General features: G+C 36.0%; 1 protein-coding gene across 1 annotated transcript in view; it reads left to right on the top strand.

Moving 5' to 3' along the window:
- The window catches only part of SYNE1 (spectrin repeat containing nuclear envelope protein 1), a 310,687-nt gene that overhangs the window by 91,978 nt on the left and 191,360 nt on the right, over positions 1-27,349 (top strand). The window contains exons 15-31 of the mRNA XM_064447054.1: positions 2,209-2,305; positions 3,845-4,047; positions 7,768-7,932; positions 9,381-9,533; positions 9,965-10,108; positions 10,445-10,618; positions 12,217-12,375; positions 14,301-14,465; positions 15,056-15,190; positions 15,941-16,099; positions 16,320-16,528; positions 16,795-16,903; positions 18,183-18,347; positions 20,245-20,412; positions 21,976-22,152; positions 23,442-23,582; positions 24,580-24,740. Coding sequence (XP_064303124.1) covers positions 2,209-2,305; positions 3,845-4,047; positions 7,768-7,932; positions 9,381-9,533; positions 9,965-10,108; positions 10,445-10,618; positions 12,217-12,375; positions 14,301-14,465; positions 15,056-15,190; positions 15,941-16,099; positions 16,320-16,528; positions 16,795-16,903; positions 18,183-18,347; positions 20,245-20,412; positions 21,976-22,152; positions 23,442-23,582; positions 24,580-24,740 — 2,684 coding nt within the window. The remainder of the gene's footprint in view (positions 1-2,208; positions 2,306-3,844; positions 4,048-7,767; positions 7,933-9,380; positions 9,534-9,964; positions 10,109-10,444; positions 10,619-12,216; positions 12,376-14,300; positions 14,466-15,055; positions 15,191-15,940; positions 16,100-16,319; positions 16,529-16,794; positions 16,904-18,182; positions 18,348-20,244; positions 20,413-21,975; positions 22,153-23,441; positions 23,583-24,579; positions 24,741-27,349) is intronic.

Below are 27,349 nucleotides of genomic sequence, written 5' to 3'. Positions count from 1 at the left end.
AGGGGCAAATAAAAAGTCAGGAGTTAGGCCTTGTTTTAGACAAGCTTTGCAAAATTCAGATGATTATTTAATCACAGACTTCTGGCTCCCTCCAGGTGTCCAGTGATGGAAAGAGACTATTTGCTTTGGCTTACCCAGGAGCAATTATCTAGGACCAAGAGCCAAGTGTTACTCTTTCAGTAGATTAGGAGTCTTACGTCAGAAAGCTGTAGTCAGTACCTTATAGTCAGTGACTATATTAGTAGGAGATAAAATTGTAAGTTTGTTTGTCTGCCAAAGCAGACTAAGAAATGTCAGCATTCTAGGAACATGCGTAGTTAGGATCTGGATAGAACATATGCCTGAAAAATATTTGTGTACTGTAGCTGAAAAATAAAAGTGATGGTTGTTACTTTATCCCATCTTCTCTTCACCTGTCTGTCACATACCAGAAGTAAAGGTCAGCATAAATCGTACACCATCAACCTGAAGAATATACTGTACCAAAGTCTCAGCTATAATGAAGATACTGGGTACAGTTATCCGTGCATTTTAACCCAGGGAACTGTGTTTTGGCATTGCTGTGTTAGCACTTTTTTAGCACCATATGCTATACAAATCTGTGAAAAGCAAGATATTTTCTTTAAGGGATCTTGTCAGATGGGAGACAATATTAATCAATAAAATGCCTATATTTAATTTTTGAAATTATTTCCAGTTGCTTTTGAGATCAGTATTACATAAGTAGTTTGACAGTCTTGTACTATATCTCATGTGAAGTCTTGCAGTTTTTGGTTCAGGGTAAAATGTCTGTGTGTATGGGTTTGGCAAAAGTGAAAGTCAGGAGTTTATCACATAATTCATGGTAAAACATGTAGGTCTTTACACATGCCAGATATTTTTTTTAACAGTAGAGCAGAGAAAAAGTCTCATTGTCCTTGACTTATTGTTTCCTTTGTTATAAACACATTTCTAAATTACCTATGAGACACCTGTGGTGATTTGACATACCAACTGTAAAAGGTTTTAAAATAGAAGATTTTTAGATATATACTGGCAGGCAGATTAATTTTTAAACCTGTTTTTTGTGTTTATATAAAGTGGGTTGATGAATACACAAGATCTAATTCTTCTCTTCAAAGTACATTGAACTTTGACTTCATCTGAAGTCACACTAGTGCACATAGAATTTTGTCTCTTCTGACATTCCAAAGCTTGTGTAGACGTGTGTGAGATGTACATGCCTGAATTTTGCAGATCTTTAACTAAGGAGGCATGGGAGGTACTAGAAGTTACAAAACTATTCCAAAACTCTCGATAAGTACATTAGGTAAGGCAATATGAAATCCCTGTCAAAAAGCAGGTCTTTCCTCCTATTTTAGCAGTGGTAATGCAAGGTATAATATGCTCCCATAATATAGAGATGTAATCATATATCGCATTTAAAGGAAGTAACATATCTGAAAGACATTTAAAAATAAGTCAGTGTCATTTGCCATAAGGGATAAAGAGGCATCAATTATAAAGACCCATAACTTTGTGACCAAACTATTTCCAGATAAATTACTCATTGCGCTGTAAGATGTTACACAGCTAAAACATCACTCACAAAGTAAAAGCACTGTGTCACACTTTGGAAAAGCAGCATCTCTTTGTGCAGTATTTCCTTATTTTTACCAATTACAAAGGAGGTAAATGAAAACTGAAGGATGAGCCAAATGTTTTTCATCTCTTAAAGTAAAACCTGTCTTTCTGCAAAGGCTTAATACAGGAACAATTTTTAAAATTTAACTGGGTTTGATTTTTGTAGTGACCTATATGGATGAAATTTTCTGTTTTACTAAAATGAGTCCACTTAGATTTCAGTGTAAAAAAGTTTCCATTAAATAACTTTTAATTGCTTAGTTTCTGCGCAAAGTATCATATACTAGTGAGCTTCAGCAAGTCAGCAACTAGCAGACTAAGAACATATTAAATAATCTTTCCATATGCAAAGTAAATAAACTGTGTTTGTAAAGGGAAGCTCTGCTGTACCATTAATTTGAAAAGGTGAAATTTTTATATTATTTTATAGTGACAATAATTTAAATATTTTTATAATGGTGAAAAAAATGAATGGAGGAATAATGAAGTTAAAAGTTGTCATCACTGTCCTGATGTAATGTCATGGAAATTATCCTTATTCCTAATATCTGTATTTTGTCTGTTGTAATTTCTTTTTCTTTTCAGTCTGTTATTGAAAATAGTAAGTTCTTTGAGCAGTATGAAGTCACTTACCAGATCTTGAAAAGAGCAGCTGAAATGTACGCCAAAGCAAATGGCTCAGGTAAATGCCTGTGTTTCTTCCACCATAGCGACACCATTTTAATCTCTTTAGACATAAGTGTCCTCCAAAAAGATCTCCTAATATTTGTTCCTTCCATGCAGCAGAGCTGTACAGCAGCTGCAGCTCACCAGAGAGGCTACAGCCTCTGGTAGCAGTTTCACATATTCTCTAGCATGAAACCAGCCCGTACAGAGCAGCCTGCCCTCCTGCTAAGATTTCTTAATCTCCACAAGAGGGTGGTCATGTTCAGATTTCCTAATGGGAGAGGTCCTCCGTCCATGCTAACTTCTGGATGGTTTCAGTGTTTTTGATTTGGGCCAAAAGTGTGCCAGAGACCAAATTAGGAGTAGGGAAGGTCATATTCTGGTGCCTGGAGATGGCCACTGGCTTGGCTTCATTCACTAGAAAAAGACAAAGGGTGGGTCCCAGTATTGAGGTAGCAAAAGTATCCCCCGATTTATTGAAGATTCTTCGATAACTGAAAATCTATAAGAGGAACCCAAATGATAGCTGAAGTATGGATATACATGACAAGAATGTGTAGCTGATTCAACAGCTGCCTCCTGTAATTCCTGAACACTGCTGAGGACAGTGAGAATGCATGAGGGCAATATTTGACCTAGATAGTTAGAGATGTGAGATCACTTTAACCTTTGCTGGGGAGATAACACAATAATGTGGGTGGAGGATTGCTGCAGCTGCTAAAGTGGTTAGCAGATGTGGAGAGAAAATGAACATCTTTTTTTGTTGTGAAATTTAAGTTGATGATGGTAACACTCAAGTTTTACAAAAGTCAACTTTTTGCAAGGTATACTTACAAAGAATAAAATCAATAGATTTATTCAATGCTATTTTAAAAAATCCAATAACAAGTTCTTTTCTAAAGGGCACCTACTCACTTATCTGATTTCAGAAACAGCTGTGCAACTTAAAGGGCACCTTAGCTAAAAATGTTTTTTAAATTATCTATATTTTGCTTGTTTATGAAGTCTCAGGACCTGCTTGGGTCCTTTTTCTTCTCTCTATTTTTTTTTTTTAGAGTGAGGACACACTTGTTCCTTTATTGCCATGAGGAAAATACCAAAAATTAAAAGGCAAAAATTAGCAGCAGTTTGGTTTTAAAGTCAGTGGAAGGAAGTTAGTGGAAGGAAGACCAGCATTTCATTCAGTACTTTTCAATGCAGACTTAATACGTGTTTGTAAATTATACGTCTATTGTTTTTTGCTTTATTAAGGAAACTTTCTCTCTTGATTTCTTTATTACAGATTAGAAATGGACACCACACTGAATATGTAGTGTGACTGTTCTAATATAATTTTATGTATTTTCCTTAGTCTTTAGTTCACAGGTTTAATTTCTCAGTCATAATTCTGCACTAAAATTGGGCTGTGAACTGAGAATATGTATATAAAAGCCTGCTGCGATAGAAGCTGCAGTAAAATATAATTCCCTGATGAGAATCGATAAGTATAACATAAAATTAAGCTTTACAGAAATAATAATGAACCAAAATAATCAATGTCTTTCCTATATCTCAGTGGAAGAAGTTGAGAATGTGATGAAATTCATGAATGAAACAACAGCACAGTGGAGGAACCTCTCAGTAGAGGTGAGAAGTGTAAGAAGCATGTTGGAAGAAGTAATTGCTAATTGGGACAGATATAGCAGCACCGTGGCAGGTCTACAAGCTTGGCTGGAAGATGCTGAAAAAATGCTGAATCAGCCTGAACATTCTAAAAAGGTATGCACTACTAACACACGTATCTGGCTATTTTGTAAATTGTGAAACATGGGATATGTTTTTGCATTTGCTTAGGTTGTTTTACAAAATGTCATGCAAAAGGGAGAGATTTTTCCAGTTTCTGGCATGCTGTCAACATTCATCATAGGTGTTTCATTGTTTGCACGTATAGCGTGTACAGATATATACATATATACCCGCAATGGAGGAAGGCATCATCGCTGATAACATGGTTAGAAGCATCTTTGACATGAATATAGGGCAGCAGTATTGCTCAGAAAGAGGAATGTTACATGATTCACTCAAAGGCAAATACAGCTTTTAAGACCAAAGTGCGTAGTGATGTGCTGCATATAAAAACATGTAAAGAAAATCATATTATTTTCCACTGATTTTCCTACCATATAGATGACGGATTTCAGTATTAGTTGCCTTCACAAGACAACATTATTAATATGTTTTGTTATGTTTGATGGGTAATTAATTAATTAATTTCCCTGGTGTTTTAGAAATATTTTAGACAGTTCCTTTTGGGGACCTGTAGCCATAAAGATTGTTTTGCTGTCTTTTTTCTCCTGTTCTAATATTAGACTACCAAAGCGCTAAGATTTATGTTTGTGAAACTTCAGTAATAACCCAGATTGACTTCAATAATACTGCATTTAATAGGTGCTGCATTTTCACCCAATCCCAACATAGCAGCTATACAGCTTTTAACACCAAAGTATGGTTTTCGCAGGTTGTAAGATGTCAAACTGACATCAGGTCAGGAATGAGTGTTTCATGTTACATGACAGAACAGTGTAAATTTTTGGTAAAAGTTTGTTAATTTAAATGGATGTAAAAGAATGGAATATACTTTTAAAATAAAAATAAACCTGTGAAAAGGATTCAATAGTCTGGCATAATATAAATACAAACAATTACTATTACTGAGCAGGAAGGACGACCTCAGCTGATCAGGTTGATCTTAGCTCCTTGTGTACGTTTTCTGTAACTAATTTGGCAGTGTTTAAAATGAAATATTCTTATATCCATATATGTGAATAAAACCAAAATAATTACTTCTCTGATCGGTTTTATAATTCTACATTTGAGGATTTTCAAGGCAGAAATCTGAACATATCCATACAGTTTTGAACCTAAATCCAACAAGTACTTCTTACTGCTCTGACATATGAAAAGTTTCAAAAAGCCTTGTTGAAAACCTTGTACCTGAAAGCATTATTCATCCTAATATGCTGATTTCTTCTTAAAATTACATTGGCTTAAAACTGTTAAAGGTTACTGAGGGGTAACATTATCCACCTGTAGACGGAGAGATTTATTTTAAAAGTTACTTCTACTATTAATGTTGAATCTAGCACTCCGCAGCAATAATGTTCACTTAGGTAGTTCCAAGGATAGTTCTGATTTAGCAGTTTTAATATCTGGTTATTAAAACCAAAAGCAATACTTATATTCATTTCTACAATTAATAGTCATACAGCCTCAGGACAAGCATCTGAAATCCCAGGTGAAAGATGATAACTACTGCTTGGAATACGGCATCAAACTTTCTTAAGCATTTCCAAATATTTCTTCTGTAAAACCACAAATATATCAGTAATATGATGCAAAGATTTCATCGGTGCTCATTTGCAAACCTTACCTGCATTATTAAAACCCACCATATTCTATCCTAGCCCCCTACCATGCTGTCATGCTTTCTTCTTTCCCTTGTCTCTGTATCATTTCAAGACCAGCAAGTACCACTGTTCTTTTTGCAAAAGAAAGTGGCTTGTTGGCTTTTTCAGTGGTTTCTGTTTTCAGAAACCTTATTGTGAACCTATAACACTGAAGATCTTGCAAAAAAGATCAGTATGCGCTTGGATTTTTCTATTGCAAAGTACTAGAAATTTAACAGGAAATGTATTCATGAACAAACGGCTCCTTCTACATCTCCTTTATTTACTTGCAGTACCTCTTAAGCATTTGCCATCATAATCATGTTGTAACTGCGCTTTCCCACACCTTTCTCCAACAGCTATATCCAAAGGGTATCGGAGGGCTTCTAGATCTCATGTGGGGACTTCCTTAAAAAAGGCTGCATTGTTTTAATTGAGAATGAGGTGTGCTTCACAGTACCTTCCACACTTGTCCAAATTTTACACATGCTTTAGGTTGGCTTCTGAAATGGAGAGGCTCCCCAGCAGGGGCTGAGGAAAGTAATGGTTTGTGGGAATAAGTGTGCAGGAGCAAGGATGCAAGGAGTTTACTCCATGTGCTTTTTCCTTCTTGACCTCTAGTAAGCCTGACCAATGGAGAAATGACCAGTGCCAGATTCATTAGACTTAATTTCTCTTGGATGTGCCCAGAGAGGGTAGCCTTTGCACAAAGCAATGGTCACGCTTCACTGCAAGTAGAAGAGTCAAACTACACATACACTGAGATAGTTAAGTTTATTCATCGATACATCAGTACAGAGCACCTGTACTCTACTGATCTCAGCTTTAGGGATTTAAAACACTGTATGTATGTTCATTTGAACAGTATATATCCATTTGACATTTTATTTTTGGTTCTATCAGAGCTCTTTTTACATGTGGATGAGTTTTGACAAGCATAAACTGTAAAGTTTCAGAACTGTAGCTCTGAAACTTGGGATGACTGACAGTACAGTTGGACGGGGCTTTTTCACATCTACCCCTGAGCAAAGGATTGCATGGGACTGTCACTGCCAGATGAACCATCTTGGAATTGTAGGGTAGATTGATAGTTATAAATAAAATTGGTCAGTGCCCCTTCCTTAGTCCTGAGGACCAAGTGGCATGGTTCAGCTTGCAACCTTGTGTCACCTGAAAGAAGGTGGCCTCATGATTCGGTCTATTGGGAACAGTCCTTGCCATGTACCATCCATTGACTTGTGTGTTGTTTGGGAGAAGGGTATCAGAAACAAGCCAAAACTGTCTCAGAGAAGATGTGTTTAACCGTGGGTCAGTGATTGACTCCTTATTTGTTTACTGGTATAGCTGTAGTCATAGTGCCTGGAGATACCTTCCTTAGGAAAAATTGTCCATCCTCTTGAAGAGTGTAAAGGGAGGAAGCGAGTTTGTTCTCTGTCTTCTCTAGCAATTTGCGTGTGTGTACCTGCCTACAAGATGCATAGAAGCATTTGGCGCTATGGCTGGGCTATTTCAGCTGTCTCACCAGAACAGGGGGAAAAAAATCAGCGACAACCATCCCTTTCCCCTCCCCAGTCACCTACTCTGAGATCGGAGGAAGCAGCAATAAAGAAGCAGTCTTGTCAGGTCTTCTGGGATGCCGGACCCTGGAAAGCTGCATAAGGTTCACAGTAGGCGAAGAATCTCTCTACAGTCTGTGTGTGGCCCAGGCTACTGTCAGCCCATACTGTTTCAAGACAACACAGAAATTGGATGAGCCCTAACAGTGTTTTCAGTTATGGAGCTTTCTTTTAGGGAGATGTTCCATTATTTTAACTGAAGCTACTCAGTGGAGTAAAATGAGCCGTAAGTAAACTGGTGGTAATTTTTAACTCCATAGGTTTTGTTCACAGATATTAAAATTCTATTACAGCATATCTAGTATGAAGAGCTTCAGAGGATAATTGTTCGAAGAGTTTCATCAAGCCATTAGCTGGTGACTGAGTTTTAGTTTCATGATTTAAGTAAAAGACTAATTGAAAAGATTTTGGAAAGGTGTTTTCATTTTCTTCTTCAGGATTTCTTCCGGCACTTACCTCATTGGATCCAACAGCACACAGCCATGAATGATGCTGGTAATTTTCTGATTGAAACTTGTGATGAAACCATTTCCAGAGACCTTAAACAGCAGCTTCTGTTACTAAATGGAAGATGGAGAGAATTGTTTATGCAAGTTAAGCAGGTATGTGTTGCTGTTGTTACTTTTAAATATTTACTTTGTCATTTCCATGCAAGCGAGACAGATTTGCCCCACTAGCAGGATTATAGGGCAACTTACTAAAGGGCCTAACTGTTCATCATCATTTAAATTAGAAATTAATCCCTGTCAGCAGGTTTTTTTACTGGGGCTTTTCCTTTGTTTATCTTTTGGTTATACAGCTTTTTATTTTAATTTTTGACATTTTCATCTAGTATAAGCTGTAGTTTTTCTTTACGGTCTCCTGTCTTGACATTGTGAATATTATTTATGCATATCCTTTACTGTTCTTCAAAGAAAATGATTGGTTTTAAGCAGCTATTGTTATTGTAAAAGTTCTGTAAAACTAAACAGTGAAAATGGTGAAAATGAATATTTTTTACTACTCTGTGATTAACTAAGTGTTTTCCCCAAATCGGTCAGACATTACTTCTATCTTGCGCACAAGGAGGCACTGATAGTAAATGAAAAAACTACCCTTTATCTCATGGAAGGGATTCAACTGGTTGGAAAATAATTGTTGTTTTTACATTTGCTCTTTAAAAAGCAAAGAGAAGACATGAGTTAAATTATACAGAAGTATTTCACGCTTCATAAACCCATTAGAAAATATCTTTGCTGTGGTCAATATATATCTAGTGATATTTTCCCCTTCCAGTGATTTTAAATACCACTTGCCTATTTGAAGATGCTGAATTTCTTTTCTTTACTAGCATGATTATTTCCATTGCAGTCAAGTTACATGAAAAAGCAAATAATGATTGCCCCCTTTTTATTGTAACTTTTCCAAACTGTTGAGTAGAAAGTTCTCATCTGCTTTATTTGCAGATGATATTTAGGGTGATTTACTGTGGAAACAGTAATGCCCAGGACATAAATGTCTCTTCCACTACTTATGCAGCTTCTTTCATGTGCTGGCTACATAGTTTTTCTCACTGGCTTTTCACTGTTTCTTTCATACAGCTCTTTCCGCTTTCTAAGATCTAGGTTTCCCCTTCCTCCAGCCAGCAGTTCTTCTACTGAAATTTCCCTCATCCTTTAGCTTTTCTTGGGTTTTCGTATTCTATTCTCTTTGCTGATTTTTCAAAAATTATACGGTAGGTAATGAGAAATGAATTGAGGTCTTGATTCTAGGTTAGAAACAAATGAGTGTCTGGCATTCTCCAAGTAATCTAAACCTTAAGAAAGGCTGACCTCTTGTACAAATGTTTTTCTTTTTAGTATCAGCACTATTGAAACTAATGCAGACAATTAGTGTCTAACTCATTTAGAAGATTATTTTCTGTTATTTTGTATTTTGTTGAATACAATTTTTCCAGCAAACAATTGCACAGAAAACATGCTGCTTCTGTTAAGTCATCACTTAACTGCCAGATGTTTCATTTGGGGTGGTCATTTTTTTTTGTTTTTTTTTTTACTTTACGTTTTCTTAGTATGCTCGAGCAGATGAACTGGACAAAATGAAGAAGGAGTACTTGGATGGTGTTGCCCATTTGACAGCTTTTATTGATGGAAGTAATAGAAAATTTTCAGTCCCTGTAGAAGTGTCCTTCCTTGATGTCAAAATGTTTGTACAAGATTTAGAAGTGAGTGTCTTCCTTCCTTTCCTTTCTTTCTCCTTCACAGAAGGGAAACTTCTAACTATTTAAATCTGAAAGCATGAAATTATTTTAGTATACATTTCCATTATTACTATTTATTTTTGTCAGTGGTGCTTCTTTGTATAATTTCTGCTACAGCTAATGTAAATCACTGTATTCTATGAGTGACATTTCTAGAGGACATTCCAAAACACTCCCACTGGATATTTCTTTCTGTGTAGTTACAAATGAGCTGACTGATACCCTTTGGCACAGTTTTCATGCATTTGAAATATGATCCAGTATTTACTAAAATCAGTGATGAAAACACTCGATAATTGGAATATATGTATCTTTTATCTCTTGAGAACAGGCTTGTATCTCCTATGAATGCCTAAATGCTGTTGTTGAAATATTTTTTTAAACATTTGTTTCAGAATATTAAGCAGAAATTGCCTGCAATGGAAGCGCAGTACAAAATGGTTACAAGAACAGCGCAACTTGTTACAAAAGAGGTTTCCCAAGAGGAAGTGAATGAAATGCTTGGAACTTTGACAAGGATCAAAGAGCAGCTGAGCAAGGTTGCAGAATACTTTTCCTACTACACATGTTGTTGACTGTTGAACTAGTAAATAGTAAGCTCTCCTAAAAAATGCTCAGATACATGCATTTGAGCAAATACACAGTTATAGTAACAATAGATTGATTCAGGGTAGAGAAAAGGTTGCTTCTTTTAGACTTTAAGACTACCATCCTTAAATTTAACATTCTTTTCTTTAAGAAGTAATACAGGATCAGGAATCATCTATCTTAAAAGAGTCACGAAGCAACTGTATAAACCCACATGCAGAGGAAGCTGCTATTTATTTAATTTTACAACTCTTTAAATAATTTATTTTCTTTAAAATGGCCATAAGGTTAAGGAGTATTCCTGTGCCCTGCTGTATGAATGCCAGCATCTGCTGTCTCCACTGGAAGAACTGGAGAAACAAATCACACATTTTTATGAATCTCTTGAAAAAGTCAATGAAATAATTTCTATCCTGGATCCTGAAGCACAACCTACAACTCTTCTTAAACAAAAAGCCCAAGTAAGTTTCAAAAACATCTTATAAAGATCTGCTGCCTCTGAGTATTTACAGTTAGCTTTCTAGGAATTGGGACTGCAACTTGGTAAGCTGAGCAAACGTTTCTTCATACTCAGGCAAAAAACATAGCCTATCTTAAAGTCAGCTAGGCATAAACATGCAAGGACTGAAACTTGTGTTCCCTCCTAGTACCTGTGGTTTCAATCCAAGAAGTAAATGTAGAAGTTCTCTTTTTTTTTTTTTTTTTTTTTAAATCTAGTGGGAATTGGAGTGAAGTATCAGAAATACATTGGATGTTTTTATTAAGCAGAAGGAATAACATGATCAAGAACTTCCCTAGGTTTTTTTTTGGACAAAGATGGAAGTTTCTTAGAAGTCTGAAAGTGGTTTATTTGAAATGCATTGTAGTAGAACATTAACTTTTCTACCTGACCAACCAGCGTTTCATTCTGGAGGAATTCAGAGCTAGTCAGAACTCACTTGGAAATTTAAATGAAAATACGAGGATCTTGTGTAGGAACTGGTGTTTATCCCTGTGTATGTGTGATATATAGCCTAGAACTAGTCCCTCAAAATGGGTGTACACATTTCATTAGGTCAGATTTGACAGATAATATAATTAAATGGATTTTTTTTATGGGAAGCTGAAGTCTTTCAAAGCCATTTAGAGTCCCTTGAGAAAAAAAAAATGGAACAAAGAAATTTAATTTTTTGTGTGTGTGTATATAACAATTAGTTCAAACATATAATGACTCTGGAGACTGGCCCAATAATTCAACAAGAAGGGTCTTCTCTTCTGGTAACTTCAAGCTTATAAGAGCTCATAAGAGTGCTCCTTTCTGTTACTTCTGAAGGTTCTCCTGCTCCAGAATGTCACAATAAAAAGGCATGTTTCTTCTGCATTTATTTGCCAACTAAGGAACCAAAATCTCAGTTGTGTGGAGGGTGCTGGTTTCTGCTGATCAGAGAGTAAAAAGAGCTTTCTACTGAGAAATACAGTGTTCCTTGAATAGCAAAACAGTTTCCTCACTGCAGGTTTTTTTAAACATTTTTATCAGCCTGTGCAACTTCATGTCTGTTTTCTTTTCCTCTCTCTCTTTTACTTTTTTTAAGTATAATTCTCATTACTTAATGCCATTTGTAATGAAATCTGAATTCAAATAGCTGACATGAAAGGTTAATTTGGTGAAAGCCAAGACTTAACATCTCTACCTGCTATCCATTTTGAGTTGTCATTCTTATGTCATTGTTTTCACTGCTGCCTACTTACAATTACACAATACAAATAGACATCCCATAGAATTAAATTGCAGAATAATGTATTGACCCTACATTATCTAAAACTACCTGAAAGGCTTGGGTACACGCTTCTGGGTTTTTTTGTAGATAGCTAGAGCTCTATTTGGGTACAGGACTCTGTATACAAGGAGTAAGTTTTGTGGTCTGTGTCATTCCATGTAACATTTTGAGTGGTCTGTTTGTCATGGTGCTTTGACCTTGTCCCTTTTGTTCTTACTGTCAAAAAATATCTTCCTGTTATTTTGCCAAACTTTTTTCTCCTTTATTCCTGGCCAGGGTGGATATATGTTTTTTTCTTTCAGGATTTGGTAGCTTATCAAGAAAACTGCAAGAAAGATTTGTCCCTGATTGAGAGAAATAGTCAGAGTATCCTGCAGTGTGTGGCTTCAAGTAAAGCGTTACAGCATTTCCATCAGTCAACATTTCAGAAGAAAGTTACACAAGTTCAGATTACTTTTCAGGTAATTATGTCGTATCTTGGTGCATATTTTTGAACGCTTGTACATATGTAGCTGATCCATCCTACCGTATCTCCTTTTCATCACTCCATAGCTACAGTCATAGAGAGCTCTCCTCGCTGGTATCAAGTTTTTAATTAAGGAATTGTTTGTATTAGGTAATAAGTAGTCAGGGGACTGATGGTCATGTTCTCCATGCAGTAATTCAAAGGTGAGCCTGTCTCAGAGGAACCCAGGATTTAAGGAGAACTTTCACACATTTCAGGCTACTTTGGAACGAGTAGCCTGAAATCTACCTGTTAGGGCTGCACTGGTTTTTGTTTCTCCTGACTTTGTTATATTGGCTAATTATTTGCTCTTATGTTCCCATACATCTCCTTTTATGCAAAGCATGGAAGATGGAAACTTTTGCAAATGCTACTATTGCTGGGCTTGGTGGTTCCTCAGAAAATACAGTGGATTGTGAATATAGAAAGTTTCAAATACATATTTGCATTTGTTAATGTAAAGATGTGTACTTTGGGCTATAATCCCCCTTACCCGTAGAGCTCTATGTTGTTATTAGCCATATTGATATTTTTGGAGCTATTCAGCCTTAGTCTAGCCCCACTCTAGCATGAAATTAACCATTATCTTGGAGTCAGATACCCAGATGTTGGGTTTTATTGGATTTGTTTTCAGGCAATTATCGTTCAGGATAAAGCTATCTAAAGTGGAAGTTAAGCTGCAGAAAATCACCTATCAGCAAAAAGCTGTTTCTGAGAGGTAGATTTTGAAATATATATTGTATTTTCTGGGTTGTAGTTAAAGATCAGTGGGTTTTGATACCCAATTTAGAAATCATTATTTAAGTTTAGCTTATAGTAACAGAAGCAGATACATTTGTAGCTTGGTAAATTTACCATGTTGAACATCAATATTCTGTTTCTATAAAGATGGATGGTGATTTATCTCTTTTTGTGTTAGAAAATAAACTTATAAAACATGGCATAACCGCACAAAATGTGGCATACTCAAGAGTTAAAATATTTGTAGGTCTAGAAACTGACATTTTCTCATGTAAAGAATACGTTCCTATACGATACTACTATTATACACAAATTTTTATCAGGAAAATTCTAAAAGGCTTAGCAAGATGTTTGAGAACTACAGATTTGATTAGCTCACTGGGTAAAATCATTACAGTTCCTTACAGTGGGGTTTGTAATCAGTGAGGATGTTAAAGGGTATGAGTAGTAAGCAGTGTTGGAAATGCCCTCCTGCAGTTGAACTGGTGAACTGTTCATTTCTCCTGCTAAATTTTGTTACTTGCTCATGGAATTGTAACCACTGGATGAAGCAGTGCACAAAGCAGAATAATGAAGAGCTGTGACTAAGCTTTCAAAACAAGAGGATTTCAGAGTAGCAACTAAACCACAAAAATTGTTGTCTGTCTTTTAAGTGGTTTTTTACGTGGTTGCTTATCTGGCCTACTAGTGTGATAATTGTACAAACCTCCTCCAGGTCAGAAGACCTGTAGCATGGAACTGGTTGGATCCTTAGGTCAAACCACATCCATGTAGAGCCATGTAGGAGGAGGTAGTCTGCTACTAGGAAAAATGAAATGGCAAGCTTTTAGCCATACCAGGTTCTTTACATTTGAAAGCAGGCTCCAGGAAAGAAACACTAGCCAAATGGCAGAGGCATTCTGAAGGTATCAGAGACATCTGTAGCCATTTTTATTTGAATGAAGGGTGACATTAGTACGCGTCTTAATGTAAGTATTACAAATTGAGGAAATGGGAGCATGAAAGGAAGAAGCACTTGTGAATGGCATATATTTGAAAGAGTGACACCAATCAAATGCATTTTTTGAAAGATTGTGCTAAAAGAGAGCAAACAAAAATCAGTGAGAAAGTGCCAGCTCATTTTCTTTGCTTATAACTCAGAATATGGTCAGGAAAGCTGGTGACTGGAGAAAAAACATAGAAGCAAATAGCCGTTTAATGAAGAAATTTGAGGAGTCTAGAGCAGAACTGGAGAAAGTAATACAGATTGCCAATTGTTGCTTAAAAGAAAAAGGAAATCCTGAAGAACTTCTCAGGAAACATAGCGTGAGTAAATTCTCTGACCTTCCTCATGGAAATCTTTTAGTGCATGACATACAAGTGAAAAGTCCATGTAATTTTAAAATTGATGTGGATTTCTTTCACGTATAGAAGTTATACAGATCAGGTCAAAATAATGTTAAGACTGAAAAACAAAAAAGAAAAAAGGTCACCCCTCTTATTGATGAATGTAAGCAACCAGAAGGTGAAGAGGGAAGACCCCTTAGAAATTAGGGTCGGTTTTGCCAGTAGAATCATTGGGAGTGAGGACACTACCTTTTGCCAGTCTCATGCATCCACTAATATTTTTTTTTCAAATTAATATCTATGTCTATATTATAACAATTAATTATGCATGTAGCTTTAAGGTGTATTCTTGTTAAAATACCATCTCAGTGTGCTAGCTGAGAATAAATCAATTTGCTGGACTTCAAATAGCTAGAAATAGTTCTTTCCTTAGCTTGAACTTAAATTCTTCAGTGCAGCAGAAGTAACCTCAAAACTTACAGGAACATTAGGGAACTTCACGTTGCCAGGTTACCATATTAATAACCAGCTTCATCTTCTCATCTTCTCACTTTCTGCCTCAACTTCAGGAATTCTTTAAGCAGTTGGATCAGAGAGTCCTAAATGCCTTTCTGAAAGCATGCGATGAACTTACTGACATCCTCCCAGAACAAGAGCAACATAACCTGCAGGAAGCTGTGAGAAAACTCCATAGGCAGTGGAAGGTTAGTGACATTGAATGACCTACAAATACCCTCTTGAAAAAGCCCTGTTAAGTAAAGTGGTCAAAAGTCAAGAAATGTGAGATATTAATTATGAAACCTTAATTTCTCCCCCTACGGACAGCCATAATGATATCTGTGTTAAGAACGTTTGTTGAGTATAGGTGCTGGCTGATGTTGGATGGTTGCAGTTACTTTCCTAACCTTTGTTACAAAACAAATTTGTAAGAGATCAGGCTCTCAGTTTAAATTGTGTCTTCTGCCAAAGGCTCTAACAACTGAACAAACATTGCTCAAAAGCTATGGAAATTTTTGCCTGCTACAGCACATTGCAGGTCAAAGCTGCAGTGATGGATGAGTGACTTCTCAGTAGCATGCAAACAGGAACCTCTGGAAGCAGTTGTGAATATAGTTTCACTATTACTGTTTGCTTTATTATTTTATACAGGAAATATTTGGTATATCTTGACAAGAATCAAGATGTCTCTGTAATGTGCCTTGTACATATATATTCTGGTACCCAGAAACTTATGACCTTATGATATAGCTAAGAGATATTGGTAACAGAGTTGATTTATTTACTTAAATGAGTACAGAGAAACCCCCATCTGTTCATGTGTGTGTATATATATATATATGCTTTATTCTTATATAAGCAGTTTTTAGATAATTTATTTGTAGTAACTTCACACTGAGGTTAATGGGAGCAGTGTTTTATCTCTGTGCTTGTTTATTGCCCCTGTGGGTGTGTAGGATCTTCAAACAGAAGCCCCATATCATTTGATCCACTTGAAAATTGAAGTACAGAAAAGCAAGTTCCTGGTCACAGTGGAGGAGTGCAAAGCTGAACTAGCTCGACAGAACAAGGTGTTATCAAGAGAAGACAATGAAAGGATGATCGAGGAACACATGGTATGAATTATATGCCACCGTGTGGGCATTTACAGAAATACATTTCAATGTCAATAATAACAGAAGCTCTGACCAACTCTTAGGCCACCGAACACTGTTCACATCTAAATTATCAAGTTTTTATTTGAACTTAGTACAGTTTATAACAAATATATGGATATGCTTTGTGATTTCTGCCAACCTGTATTTTCATTGAATTTTCTGCTTTATTTCCCATCAGTTGTTCTTCGGTGACAAGGGATCTTACCATCTATGTGAGAAAAGGCTACAACGGATTGAAGAACTCTGCCAAAAACTGCCAGTTTCTGATCCAGTCAGGGCTACATTGGAAAGCAGCCACCGAATCCTGAAGGAGCTCAAATCCCAGATAGACAGTACATACGTAAAGCTAACGGAGCACTCGGACACCTGGAAGGGCTATAAGAACAGGTGTCAGCTCAATTGCTAGCTGAATCTCCTAGAGCCTTATGTGTGGTCACTGCTCTAAAAGTCATCATAGATCAGTAGCATGTAAAGAATGATATGGTGTTGTTAGCTTCAAGTATAAAACTATACTTTATGCAGTAATTTCACAAATTGTGGGTTTCTGAGTGGATTTTATAATTTTTGTCTTAAATTAAAGAGATGACCGTTTGGTGGTGGCATTTTTTTTCTAACTTTTTCCTTGCTTTGCATTATGTGATGTTTTATTTCAGATTTTCTGAATTGGCAAATTGGATTTCATCAACAGAAAGAGAACTAAAGAAGATAAAGGAAGGTGTCAATGATACAGCCAAATACAAGCAATATAAAGCATCAGTGGGGGTGAGCCCTTGGCTTATATTCTAACAAAGCTACGGTCATTGCTACTGGGACTCTGGACAAAAAGTGTTCTGAAGTAGTGCAGCTGTTTTGCTATACAGACCATAGCAGCTCTGCTGATTCCTGGTATTCTTAAAAACATTTCCAGGAGAAAGTTCCACATGCAGCAAAGTGTGGCAGAAGTTCCTACTTTTAATAATCTAGAGAATGGCAGGTCCCTTTATCTGTATATTCAGCACATCCAAAATGTAGAAGCAGATGGAGTAAATGCTTGTCCCTCCTCGTGCTGCGTGCACAGTTAAAAGTGCTGTGCAAAGAAAAGCCAAAACTTCTGGACTGGGGGTTTTTGAAGGATTAGGTTACTGTCTTACGTCTTGGGAAATCTTCTATAATAGAAGTTCTCTTCTATGGTAGTGTAACAGGGGAGGCAAAGATATTCTACCATTCACTTTTGCACTGGTGGCTGGTAACAGAAGTGGTAGAATAGTTGAAGATTGAATTGCTTGGTTAAATTAGTTTTAGACAATAATTTATTGTGTCACTTAGGACCTAGCTTGACCCGTATTTCTTTTTTTATTTCACATACTAGGGGCAAAAATAGGAATGTCACATACTGTAGGAGTTTGTGTGAAAGTCATGAACAGGTTATTAGACTAACTGTGCAGAGAAACATAATTAGGATGACCTTGATAAAGCAGATAGATCTTTAGCTTAATGGGTGATTCTGCTCCAAGAAGTCTGGTGTACTCATGCAGTTTCACTGCTGGCAGCTTCTCATCAGCACTTGCACAAAGATATAAATGAACTACTGGGTGAAAGGAGGGAAAAACTATTTAAATAAAATAGAAAAAAAATACACAAACCTTGTATCACATGAAATTTTATGTTTGGGGAAGTCAGCGTTTAAGATTTAAATGGTAACTAAGAAATTTGGTCAACATATGGAAAATGTATACATAATATCTACCGTCTACATACCTATCTACCTATCTGTAGGTAAAAATGTTAGTTTGTGAGGAAAAAGTACTCCACTACTACTTAGTAAAGAACAGTCTAATAAGTAGTAGTGGAGTAAAGTCTGTGGAGGAAATGTGAAAATCTAACCATTGTCTGGAACAGAATCAGAGAGGGAATTAAAATAGAAAAATACTAAATTTCTTGTGTTTCAGGATAAGAACAAAGGTAGTATGTTTACACTACTAATCTTTGAATGGATGCCATGTATGTCACTCATGAATATATTTTGTTTATTTGAAGAAAATACCTTTTGATTCTTCCATAGGAAATTAGGAAGCATACTAACAAGCAAGGAGAAAATCACAGCTGGCTGAAATCTAGACTTGCTGTTTTGACCGCAGTATGTCCTGATTTGGAAGCCAAAAAAACAGAGGATGAGCTTTGTAAACTTTCCAGTGACTTCAAGGGACTCCTAGATTTGCTGGCTGAGGTACAGTATGAGGGACACAAGAACTCTCCATTTACAGTGTCATATGAAATTACATCAATCATGACTTCACAAACATAACTTCCCTGCTGTGTGTTTTAAATTAAACTGCAAGCATTCAGCAACAAAAACTCATTCGTACTCCGTGGGTAGCAAAGCATTGAGATTAGCAGGCAAAAAATACTGATATTATTATAATGGAACTTTTCCCTTTGCAGGACTGGAAAGCATCATAGTAAATGTTTCTGGAATCAAAATGTCACCAGTTTTAGAGGGAAAACATAGTTTTGTAAAAACAGCTCATAGTGAACATTGGCAAAACTCTACTGTACATCAGCTAGTGGGTATAGAATTTGACTTTAATCTTCATTTATGTATCTTTCATGCTGAAATAATAAAGGAATTACTGTGAAGTAGTTTCAAATCATTAAAGATGTTTATCATGCACTGAATTTGCAGGAAAAGGCTGCAGTTCTCTGAGGTCTGAATGATAATGAGATACTGTAACAGCTGAAATTATGGGAAGTTTCTAACTGATAAGCAAAACCTCTTAGAATCCATTGAACCCTTGAGTTCTGTGGGATCTCAGAGAACTTACTGCTTCACAGTTTTCACAGTAAAAGAAAGATCAGGAGAAACTGAGAACATCTTACATTCTTGTGGAAGCCTTGTAGGTGTTCCAAATGTATAAAAGTTCCATGTATCTATTGGTACATGGATATATCTGCTGAAATTTCTCTAAACTTCTGTGGTATGAAAACTGTGTTTGGAAAGTTGGGGGCACTGATGTTCTGATTTCCAAGTTACTGCAAAAAAATTTAAGATAATATCTTTTCTTTTTATTATTTTGTATTAAAGTACTTTTGCTTTTTGTTTCCTCCAAAAGTCAGAACTAAGGGAGCACAGGTTCATGAAGGTAAAAAAAGAAAATAAGAAGTAGAATCTAAACTTATTTTGAATCTAAAAGCATAATCTAAATGATACTTTTTACTATAGTTAAGAAACTGCTGATTCTTGAAAGTCTGAGTACTCTCCACAGCTAAATTTACAGCCTGTGAATCAGACGGATGAGACCATGTAGACAAGGACTGATACCGGATATTTCCAGAGTTCAGCAATGTGTTCTGGAAAGCAAAGACAAGACTAAACATTCATGTAACAGGAAAGAGAATGTCTTGAATCTGAATGACCCTCCAAAGTGAATATGAACTGGAAAGAAAGAAAGGAATGGAGGAAGAAAAGAAAGGAGTTTCTTAGTTCTAGAATAGTTTATGATTAAAACCTTAAAACCCAGGAACTGTCTGAGGAACAGAGCCTGTACTGAGAATCAGCTACAAGGGGTTAGCGAAATCATGCAAAGAGGGAAGAACTTTCTGATATGCTGAATAGATATATCTTTTTCTTCATAAAAAATCTGCAAATTGAGGCTGGATATTGCACCACATGCATGTTGTGGCCCATAAAACCAGAGTAACAGGGCATTTTAATACATTTGTGATTCGCCAGGGCATTGCTCTAGAAGGTCCAGAAGGCAGCAACATTTTTTGTGAGCTGAATAGCGCAGGTGTTTCAGAATCTGGGTCAGTTTGCAAGGGTGAGGACAGCGTGTGTTTTCTAAGTGATCATCAGTAAGTGGCTGTCACAGACAGCTATTTACCATATGGCAAAGCAATAGGGAGTATGTCTAAACAAGGCAAAGGTCTCCTTGGTCACATTTTAAGTTTACAGTCGATCTTTCAATGTAAAGTTAAAGGTGTCTGTTAAGAATGCTGGAGACAAAAATGGTTTAGAGTTAGACAATTTACTATATTTTTTTAAAAAATATTCCAAATATAAATATGCCTTTAAGATATAGATGTGCCTTTCAACATGAAATACTTAAAGTTATCCATAATTGTAGATTGAAATGACATTAGGCACTGTTGGAGACTGTGTGCAGTACAAAGAAGAAGTTAAAAGTGCAATTGAAGACTTAATCAACAACTCTAAAGAAGCCCAAGCAGAGGCTGAAAGGATCCTGGATACAGAAAGTTTATTACAAGCTCAGCAACTACTACTTCATCATCAGGTAGGCAATTCCTCATGTCCATATTTTATTTTTTGTTTTAAGGTAGAATGTATGCAATTACTAAATTTTATGTCCATTAGCATAACTCTTTATATTTAAACCTGAGAGAGTTCTAAAGGAAATAATTTCCTAGTATTGATTTCTTACAATGAAAAAAGTACTCAGTATTTTTTTAAATGTAATTCCCAAAGATGAGCTTGCTTTTCAACTTTGATTGAATATCCTTTTATTTCACCTGGGTTTTTCTGGGTACAGAACACTTGAAAAACAGGCTTCATTTACTCGAAATTTCAGGTAAGTCTGCTGTGTGAATAGGTAGTCTCTCCCTTTTTACCTTTTTAAAGTTTGTGTGTCAGATCTGATCATGGTAAATTTGGCCTGATCCTGGTTTTAGAAATTTCTTGACTTCAGTATCTTTGATGTGGCCCCAGCTCTAAATACTGGAGAGGAGGTGTACCTCTAGCCTCATCTCCTCTAGGTAGCTACTGCAGCAGCAGATTGGCCTCCAGTCTGCAGGAGCAGAACAGAAGACCTTTTATACACTGATAATAGATCAAAACACCTGCGGGCAACAGTAAAAATAAATCATATGGGTTGCATATAGCACAAACCATGGGGTTTAAGGCCAAATAGGGGAAATTAACTTTGAGGCCTGCTTAAAGCTAATAAGAACAAAAATAATTTACTGTCAACATTTGGACTTTATATAAGTGTTTTTACATTAACATCTGTTTCTGTGAGGTGAGTCATGTCATATTGTCTGACCTGGCACTACTATGTCTTACCTCTGTCTTATCTAAATTCTTTGGTATTTGTAAAAGCTGTTGTATGTCTAAAGTTTCATGTTTGTTCTTTCAAAACTCTATATTTATTATCCATCATAGGAGAGGTAGTAGGAAGATTTACCTTCTCCTTAAGTCCTCAGACCTTCTTCTTTTGATGTGTAGTCTGTTAAGGTAAAACCAGATTTTGACAAAGACCTAAAGGTACACAGAGCACAACTGTGCAGAGCTGTGAGTTTACCTAGCACGGCTGGCAATAGGTCAGGCATGTTAGAGAAGAAGGGAGGTGGTCTTCGGAGTCTCTGATACTGCTGCAAAGCAAAATGCATCAAAGAATGAGTCATGCAACTTGGCCATCCCCCTGCTGCTCTCTAATGAAGGCTGATATATTGCTTCAATGAATCTGAAGCTCCGACCTGTGCCTTAAAGAGTGCAGAGCAGACCTGGATGCTTCTAGGCAGTCCTGAGGAATACGTGCACCTGTGGCTACTGCTGCAGTTGCTCAACTGTTGGGGCTTCTGTTTTCTGAAATACTGCTTTGGATACATGTCCATACTGTAACTCTTTCTCTCCCATTTGTATGCCACAAAAACTGTATCCATATTTTGGAACCCAAGGAATATACTTGATGAACATATGAGACTCTTGAGAACACTTGCCACAGTTTATCCCATTGTTATTCTCATTGCTTACCCCTGCAAAAGCAGAAAGTGGTTTCATTGTGCCAGTTTCCCAAAGGAGCTAAAAAGTCTAATCATTCCTGTTGGATGAATCCTTTTAGCAAAGGACAAGGAGACTCCGTGCAAAGAGGCAGGATGTGCAACAGCAGATTTCCCAAGCTAAGCAGTTGCAGATTGAAGGTGGACTGCCCAGCACAATGCAAGAGGATTTACAAAAGTTGGAAGGAACATTGGAGAGCATGGAGCAGACTATGGAGAAACGTGAAGAGCAACTGCAGGTGGGTCCTTTGCAAGTAGCAATAAAACCCTGTGGTTTCTTCTTCTTCTTTTTTTTTTTTTTATTTTTTTCTAACTTAGTAAAAACCCAATTTTTAAAATGTAAAAAGTCTGAGCTCACTTTCTCACCTCTGAATCTTGGTCCTTGGGGTTTTCATGGTCAGTACCTCCATGAAAACTTCTTGAATCTGCTGGATACATCTTAATAACAAAACAGCATTTTGTTTGGAAGTGTTTAAAAGCCCCAACTGTTCAGTCATAATAGATATTTTAAATAATTTATCTGTGAATTAATTTTTAGATGGGCTGTCTCCCCTGGTTACTAAAAATGACATTGCCCTTTGAGTGAGAGTCTTTAGGCTGGATACTAGATCAATAACACCTGATGTTGTGCAAATATAATCCTCACAACTACTGTGTGAAATACATTCGGTTATTCCAAATTTAAAGGAAGAAAGAATCATAGAGAAATCAAATGGATTGCTCCAGGTTGTATAACTAATCACTGACTAACACTGATTGGAATTTATAGCTTCTTGCGTCCATATCTGAGCTGTCCTTTACATTTCTCTAAGGAGAATGGTAATCCATCTGTCTACTATCTCGCACAAATGTTTGAAGTCATCAAAACTATTTCCCATGATAAACCACAAGATGAAAAACATTATATATAGAGCTCAAATAACTTCTTAATGTAAAAAATCGTTATTGAAACCAGGTTTTTTTTCTAAGATACCCCGTATATAAAGTCTTAACCCTGGCCTTACTTTAACTTCAGAATCAAGAAAATACTTGTTTTTACTGATGTGTGTTAGTCAAAATTTTATACTATCAGAAAAGAACAAATGGATTTTCTATGTGTGAGTTTCCTATGAGTAGGAATTTTCATCTACCATTTTACTGTAATTTATTTCATTAGACCACCTGAAAATCCTTTTAGGTATCATTGGCTACCTGTCACCATAAACATAAGCATCTACATTTATTACTTCAGACTTCTTATAGGACATTAAAAAATAAGATTTAAATATTGCTAGCACCTTAGAGAACAGTGCTTTTTTGCACAGCACAGTATGAATTAGTGAAAATTCAAGGGAAAACTTTTATTGGGTTCAGAACAGTTTCGTCTGTAGAATAGATGGCACTTCAGGAGAAATTGTTTTATTTTTATGTCAGGTCTTTCTCTTTTTTCCTTTATCAGTAACTTACAATTAAATTCTTTTCTTCTCCCCTTTGATCTTTTTGTCTTTGCATTCCTGTTTTGGTTTTGTTTGTTTGTTTGTTTCTGTAGGTCACAATAAATAAATGGGAGCAGTTTGAAAGGGACAAAGAAACAGTAGTAAAATATCTCAATCAAGCAAGCTCTGCACTTGAACGTATCTTAAACTTTAGCAGTTTAGAGAGCCTCTCCTCAGAACTGGATCAGACAAAGGTATTCACTGTGTGAAATACAGGAACTGAGATATCTGTCTTGCTTGTTAACATGTAGTAAGCGTATTGCCTTCAATCTTTGCATGGTTTGCTGTTACTGCTGGTGCAAATTTCCTATATAGATTAGGGACTGCATAAACTGTTTAGAGGTAAAAAGTTATTTTATTAAAAGATTATGAAGAATTACTCAAAATCTGCATCTGAAGCACACATGTGGAAGGTAAAATGATTTTGCGGTCTTCCCATTTTATGCTCAGTAATCATCTATACCAGTAAGCTAAACAGTGTCAAGCACTGGCATATCTACACCATAACCTTTGTGGCAAGGTTATGTGGACCTATGCCAACTAACACCCTTTTAGCCTTCTACAATATGGACATAAGCCATAACATGCCACTTGCCCTTAGTAACACAGAATAATCTCAGCCCATTTTATTTACTAATACAGAAGTAATAGTACTGATTGGCTTGCCTAAGTGTCATGCTTTTCCTGGTGTTTATACCCTTTGATGAATCTTATACTAAATGATGCATATATTAGTTCTGCTCAGCATCCATTGTTCTGGTGTATGGGTTTACCATTTGTGACAGAAAATAGTTGTTAAAACTAAGTGAAACTACAAGCTACAGGATACTGCAAAATCCCCTCTGTAAAAGGTAGGATCTAAAGATTAAATAAAGATGTGTATGATCTTTGACAATTTACAACTAAATTTCTTGATGAGCTATAGAATAAACTCTGATTGATGGAGTTAAAGACTTTCGGACATAGTGTCCCTTGTGAAATTTTATTCAAGCTAGTTTGCTCCAATGAACATTTCGTAAATGCAACATGAAAATAACTTTATTCAGATGTTGTTTTTACCTATGTACACATTCAAAATAGACACACAGGATACAGGCACTTTTTCTAACCACAGACATTGAGGAAAAATACTTTTTGCGTAAATATATGAAACTGTTTATAGTTGTATTAATGTGTCTTGCATTCTTACAGGAACTTTCTAAGCAGGCTGAAGCAATGGCAGTGCAGGCTGAGAATCTGGTGAAGAATTCTTCTGAGATACAGCTTGGTTCAAAGAACAAGCAGTCCCTTCAACAGCAGGCAAAATCAATCCAAGAACAAGTGAAAAAAGTGGAAGTTACTCTTGAAGAAGAGTATGTTCTCAACAAGTCGTAATATTTATTCTCCACTATAAGAATGTATCAGATTTCCAGAATACCTTGTCAGCATTTTGTGTGGTCTCATCAGCTCCATCATTTACAGCTTGCTGTGGCATAGTAACCAGGTTATAATACCAAATATGTCAAAAGAGTGCGTGCAAATAAACAAAATCTTTGTTTAATAATATGTAGTTTATAAAACCACTGTTAGTTACATTTAACCTGTCACTTATCTTTAAGCCCCAGTCCTGTGAAGAAGGAATAATTAAACTAATGCTTGAGGTACTAGACTCTTTTAGAAAGAAAAACCTCAGTGCAAGTATGAGAACGGCACATTTTCCATATTTGCCTCAGTTTTTAGTATTCCACTTACTCCAGAAGAATGTCAAGAAGTGCCTTCATCTTAGCTGAATGCCCAGATTTTATTTCATGGGTAATATCAAAAGCTGCTTCTGCTGCTGCAAATAGCAAAGGCATCATTTGCCAAATGTTATTTAAAAATTGAAAGTTCAAACTCCAAAAAAAAGTTGTTAAATCCTGTAAATAGTTGCAGCTTTTTGTATTTTTAAAAATTTCATCTCTTTCTCAAGTGAGTAACTAGCTCAGTTATTGAACTCAAGTTACTCAACTTCAGCTTCAGCTGTTGCTATTCTCATTTTATTTATATACACATACATTTATATGTGAGTATGACATTAGTATTTTTGCATATATTAGATCTGATAGACAGGTGATAGATATATGTGCCATTTCTATGTTGTCTTACTGGAATTACTATGTAGAATAATTCGCTGTATAAGTTTAAGCAAGTACCACCACCTCCATCTGAATATGACCGAAGGGCAATGCCCACATTAGTGGTTTTTTTTCTCCTATTGACCATTGTCATGCTAATCTGACTTTAATTTGGTGCCATTTTCTTCCCAATGTAAAAGAAGAGTTGTAAAACTAGCCTCTGCAGCAGATGTAACTTTCTGATTATTGGCAGTCTAATTTTTTTACATAACGCTTTCTCCAATATGAAGTATTACAGTGATTTGCAGTCAAATTCTACCACATCTTACTGAATACTTCAGTTTATACATCTTCTCCAATATTAGACAGAAAACTAGTATGATTTTTTCAGTTGAAGAAATTCATCCTTCTAACAATGAATATTCACTTTTTAAATAATGTCATCTATTTTTAAATGAAAGCCATTGTGGATATCCCCTTTCAATGTAGATATGAAATAGGTTTTAGCTGAATGTATGGATTGTACAGAATGTCTGTGGTACTGTGAGAGATAATAAAAAAATAAATCCCTTCTGCAAAATATGCAAATATATACAACTCTATAGTTAATCTACAGAACTTATAATCAGTTTGTAAGAGTTTGTTGTAACTCACATCATCAATAAAAATCTTGGCCGAGTAATTTAAAGTGAAGGTATGCGAAATACGTACAGCACATACTATGCCAATGAACAGGAAAGGGAAAGAAAAACTTGAGCCGCTCTCCATCGTCAGCTACAGAGCAAACTTAGGCCATGTTTTCCAAGGAGAACATGTGTGGCTGTGCAGCGTGTTTGGGACTATATTCTTTATAGTCTGTGGCTTTCCTACAACTCTAAGAAAGGCAGATACAAAGGCTAAGGATTGTCAACTGTTGTGCCACTGATTCGATCCCTTGATTCTGATTTCCAGCTGTATTTTCTTGGGCTGGACTTGAGTGAAATATTTTTGCACTTTATTTTCCTGCAGATAACTTGAATTTGGATACAGTCTCATCAGTAAACGGCTGTTGACATTGATATTTTATTTTAATTTTGAAAATAAATACGAAAAAATAAAAAGGCCAATTTTTACATTTTTAGACTACATCTTTTCTTAAAGCTTCCTCAAGCTTTAATGAGGGTGAAAAAAAGAAAATAGAACAAAAACTTTTTAACATGGAAAGGTTTTTAAGGCTATATTTAAAAGGAAAATGTATTTTGGAATTTTGTAATATTAAAACTTTTCTGATGAAATTTTAATATTTTCAGCGAAATAGAAAAATGCATGATTTGCAAGCTGTGTGTAGGGTCTACATTAGCAGTGGTTTCTTTACAGTGACTTGAAAGGAGCAGAAACTTGTATACTGGAAGTTAATGCTGTTATGCCTTATAAGGGCCTTAGACTTCTTAATTGTGACAAAAAAGGGTGCTTTGTTTGCTATCCAATATATACAAGAATCAGTCATAATCTGTCTCTGTCTAACATACCTATAATGTATGTTTCAATATAAATCTATTAACATTGAGGTAGTTGAGTCATATTTGTTGTTGATTCTTTGGCTTGATATGAAATTATTGCTTCAGAAAACACAAACTTCCTATAAAATGGGCAGAGTGCTGTTATAAAAAAACCAAGCTTAATAAAGTGGTCAAGCATTGGTGAATAATGTGCATCCACAATACACTGGTTTTCAATCATTCTTTTGTAACGACTGAATGACTAACATCTATGCACTCAGTTATCTCAATTTTTAGATACCTGATATAATCCTAATTCCATATTACTTCACAGAAATCATGTTACTTTTAGTTTCTCTTCCTGCTATGATGAGGTTCTTGATATACAGC

This window comes from Phalacrocorax carbo, chromosome 3 (assembly GCF_963921805.1).
Source record: "Phalacrocorax carbo chromosome 3, bPhaCar2.1, whole genome shotgun sequence".
Lineage (NCBI taxonomy): Eukaryota > Metazoa > Chordata > Aves > Suliformes > Phalacrocoracidae > Phalacrocorax > Phalacrocorax carbo.
Note: the sequence above shows the minus strand (reverse complement) of the source record. Positions and strands in the feature narration are given on the sequence as shown.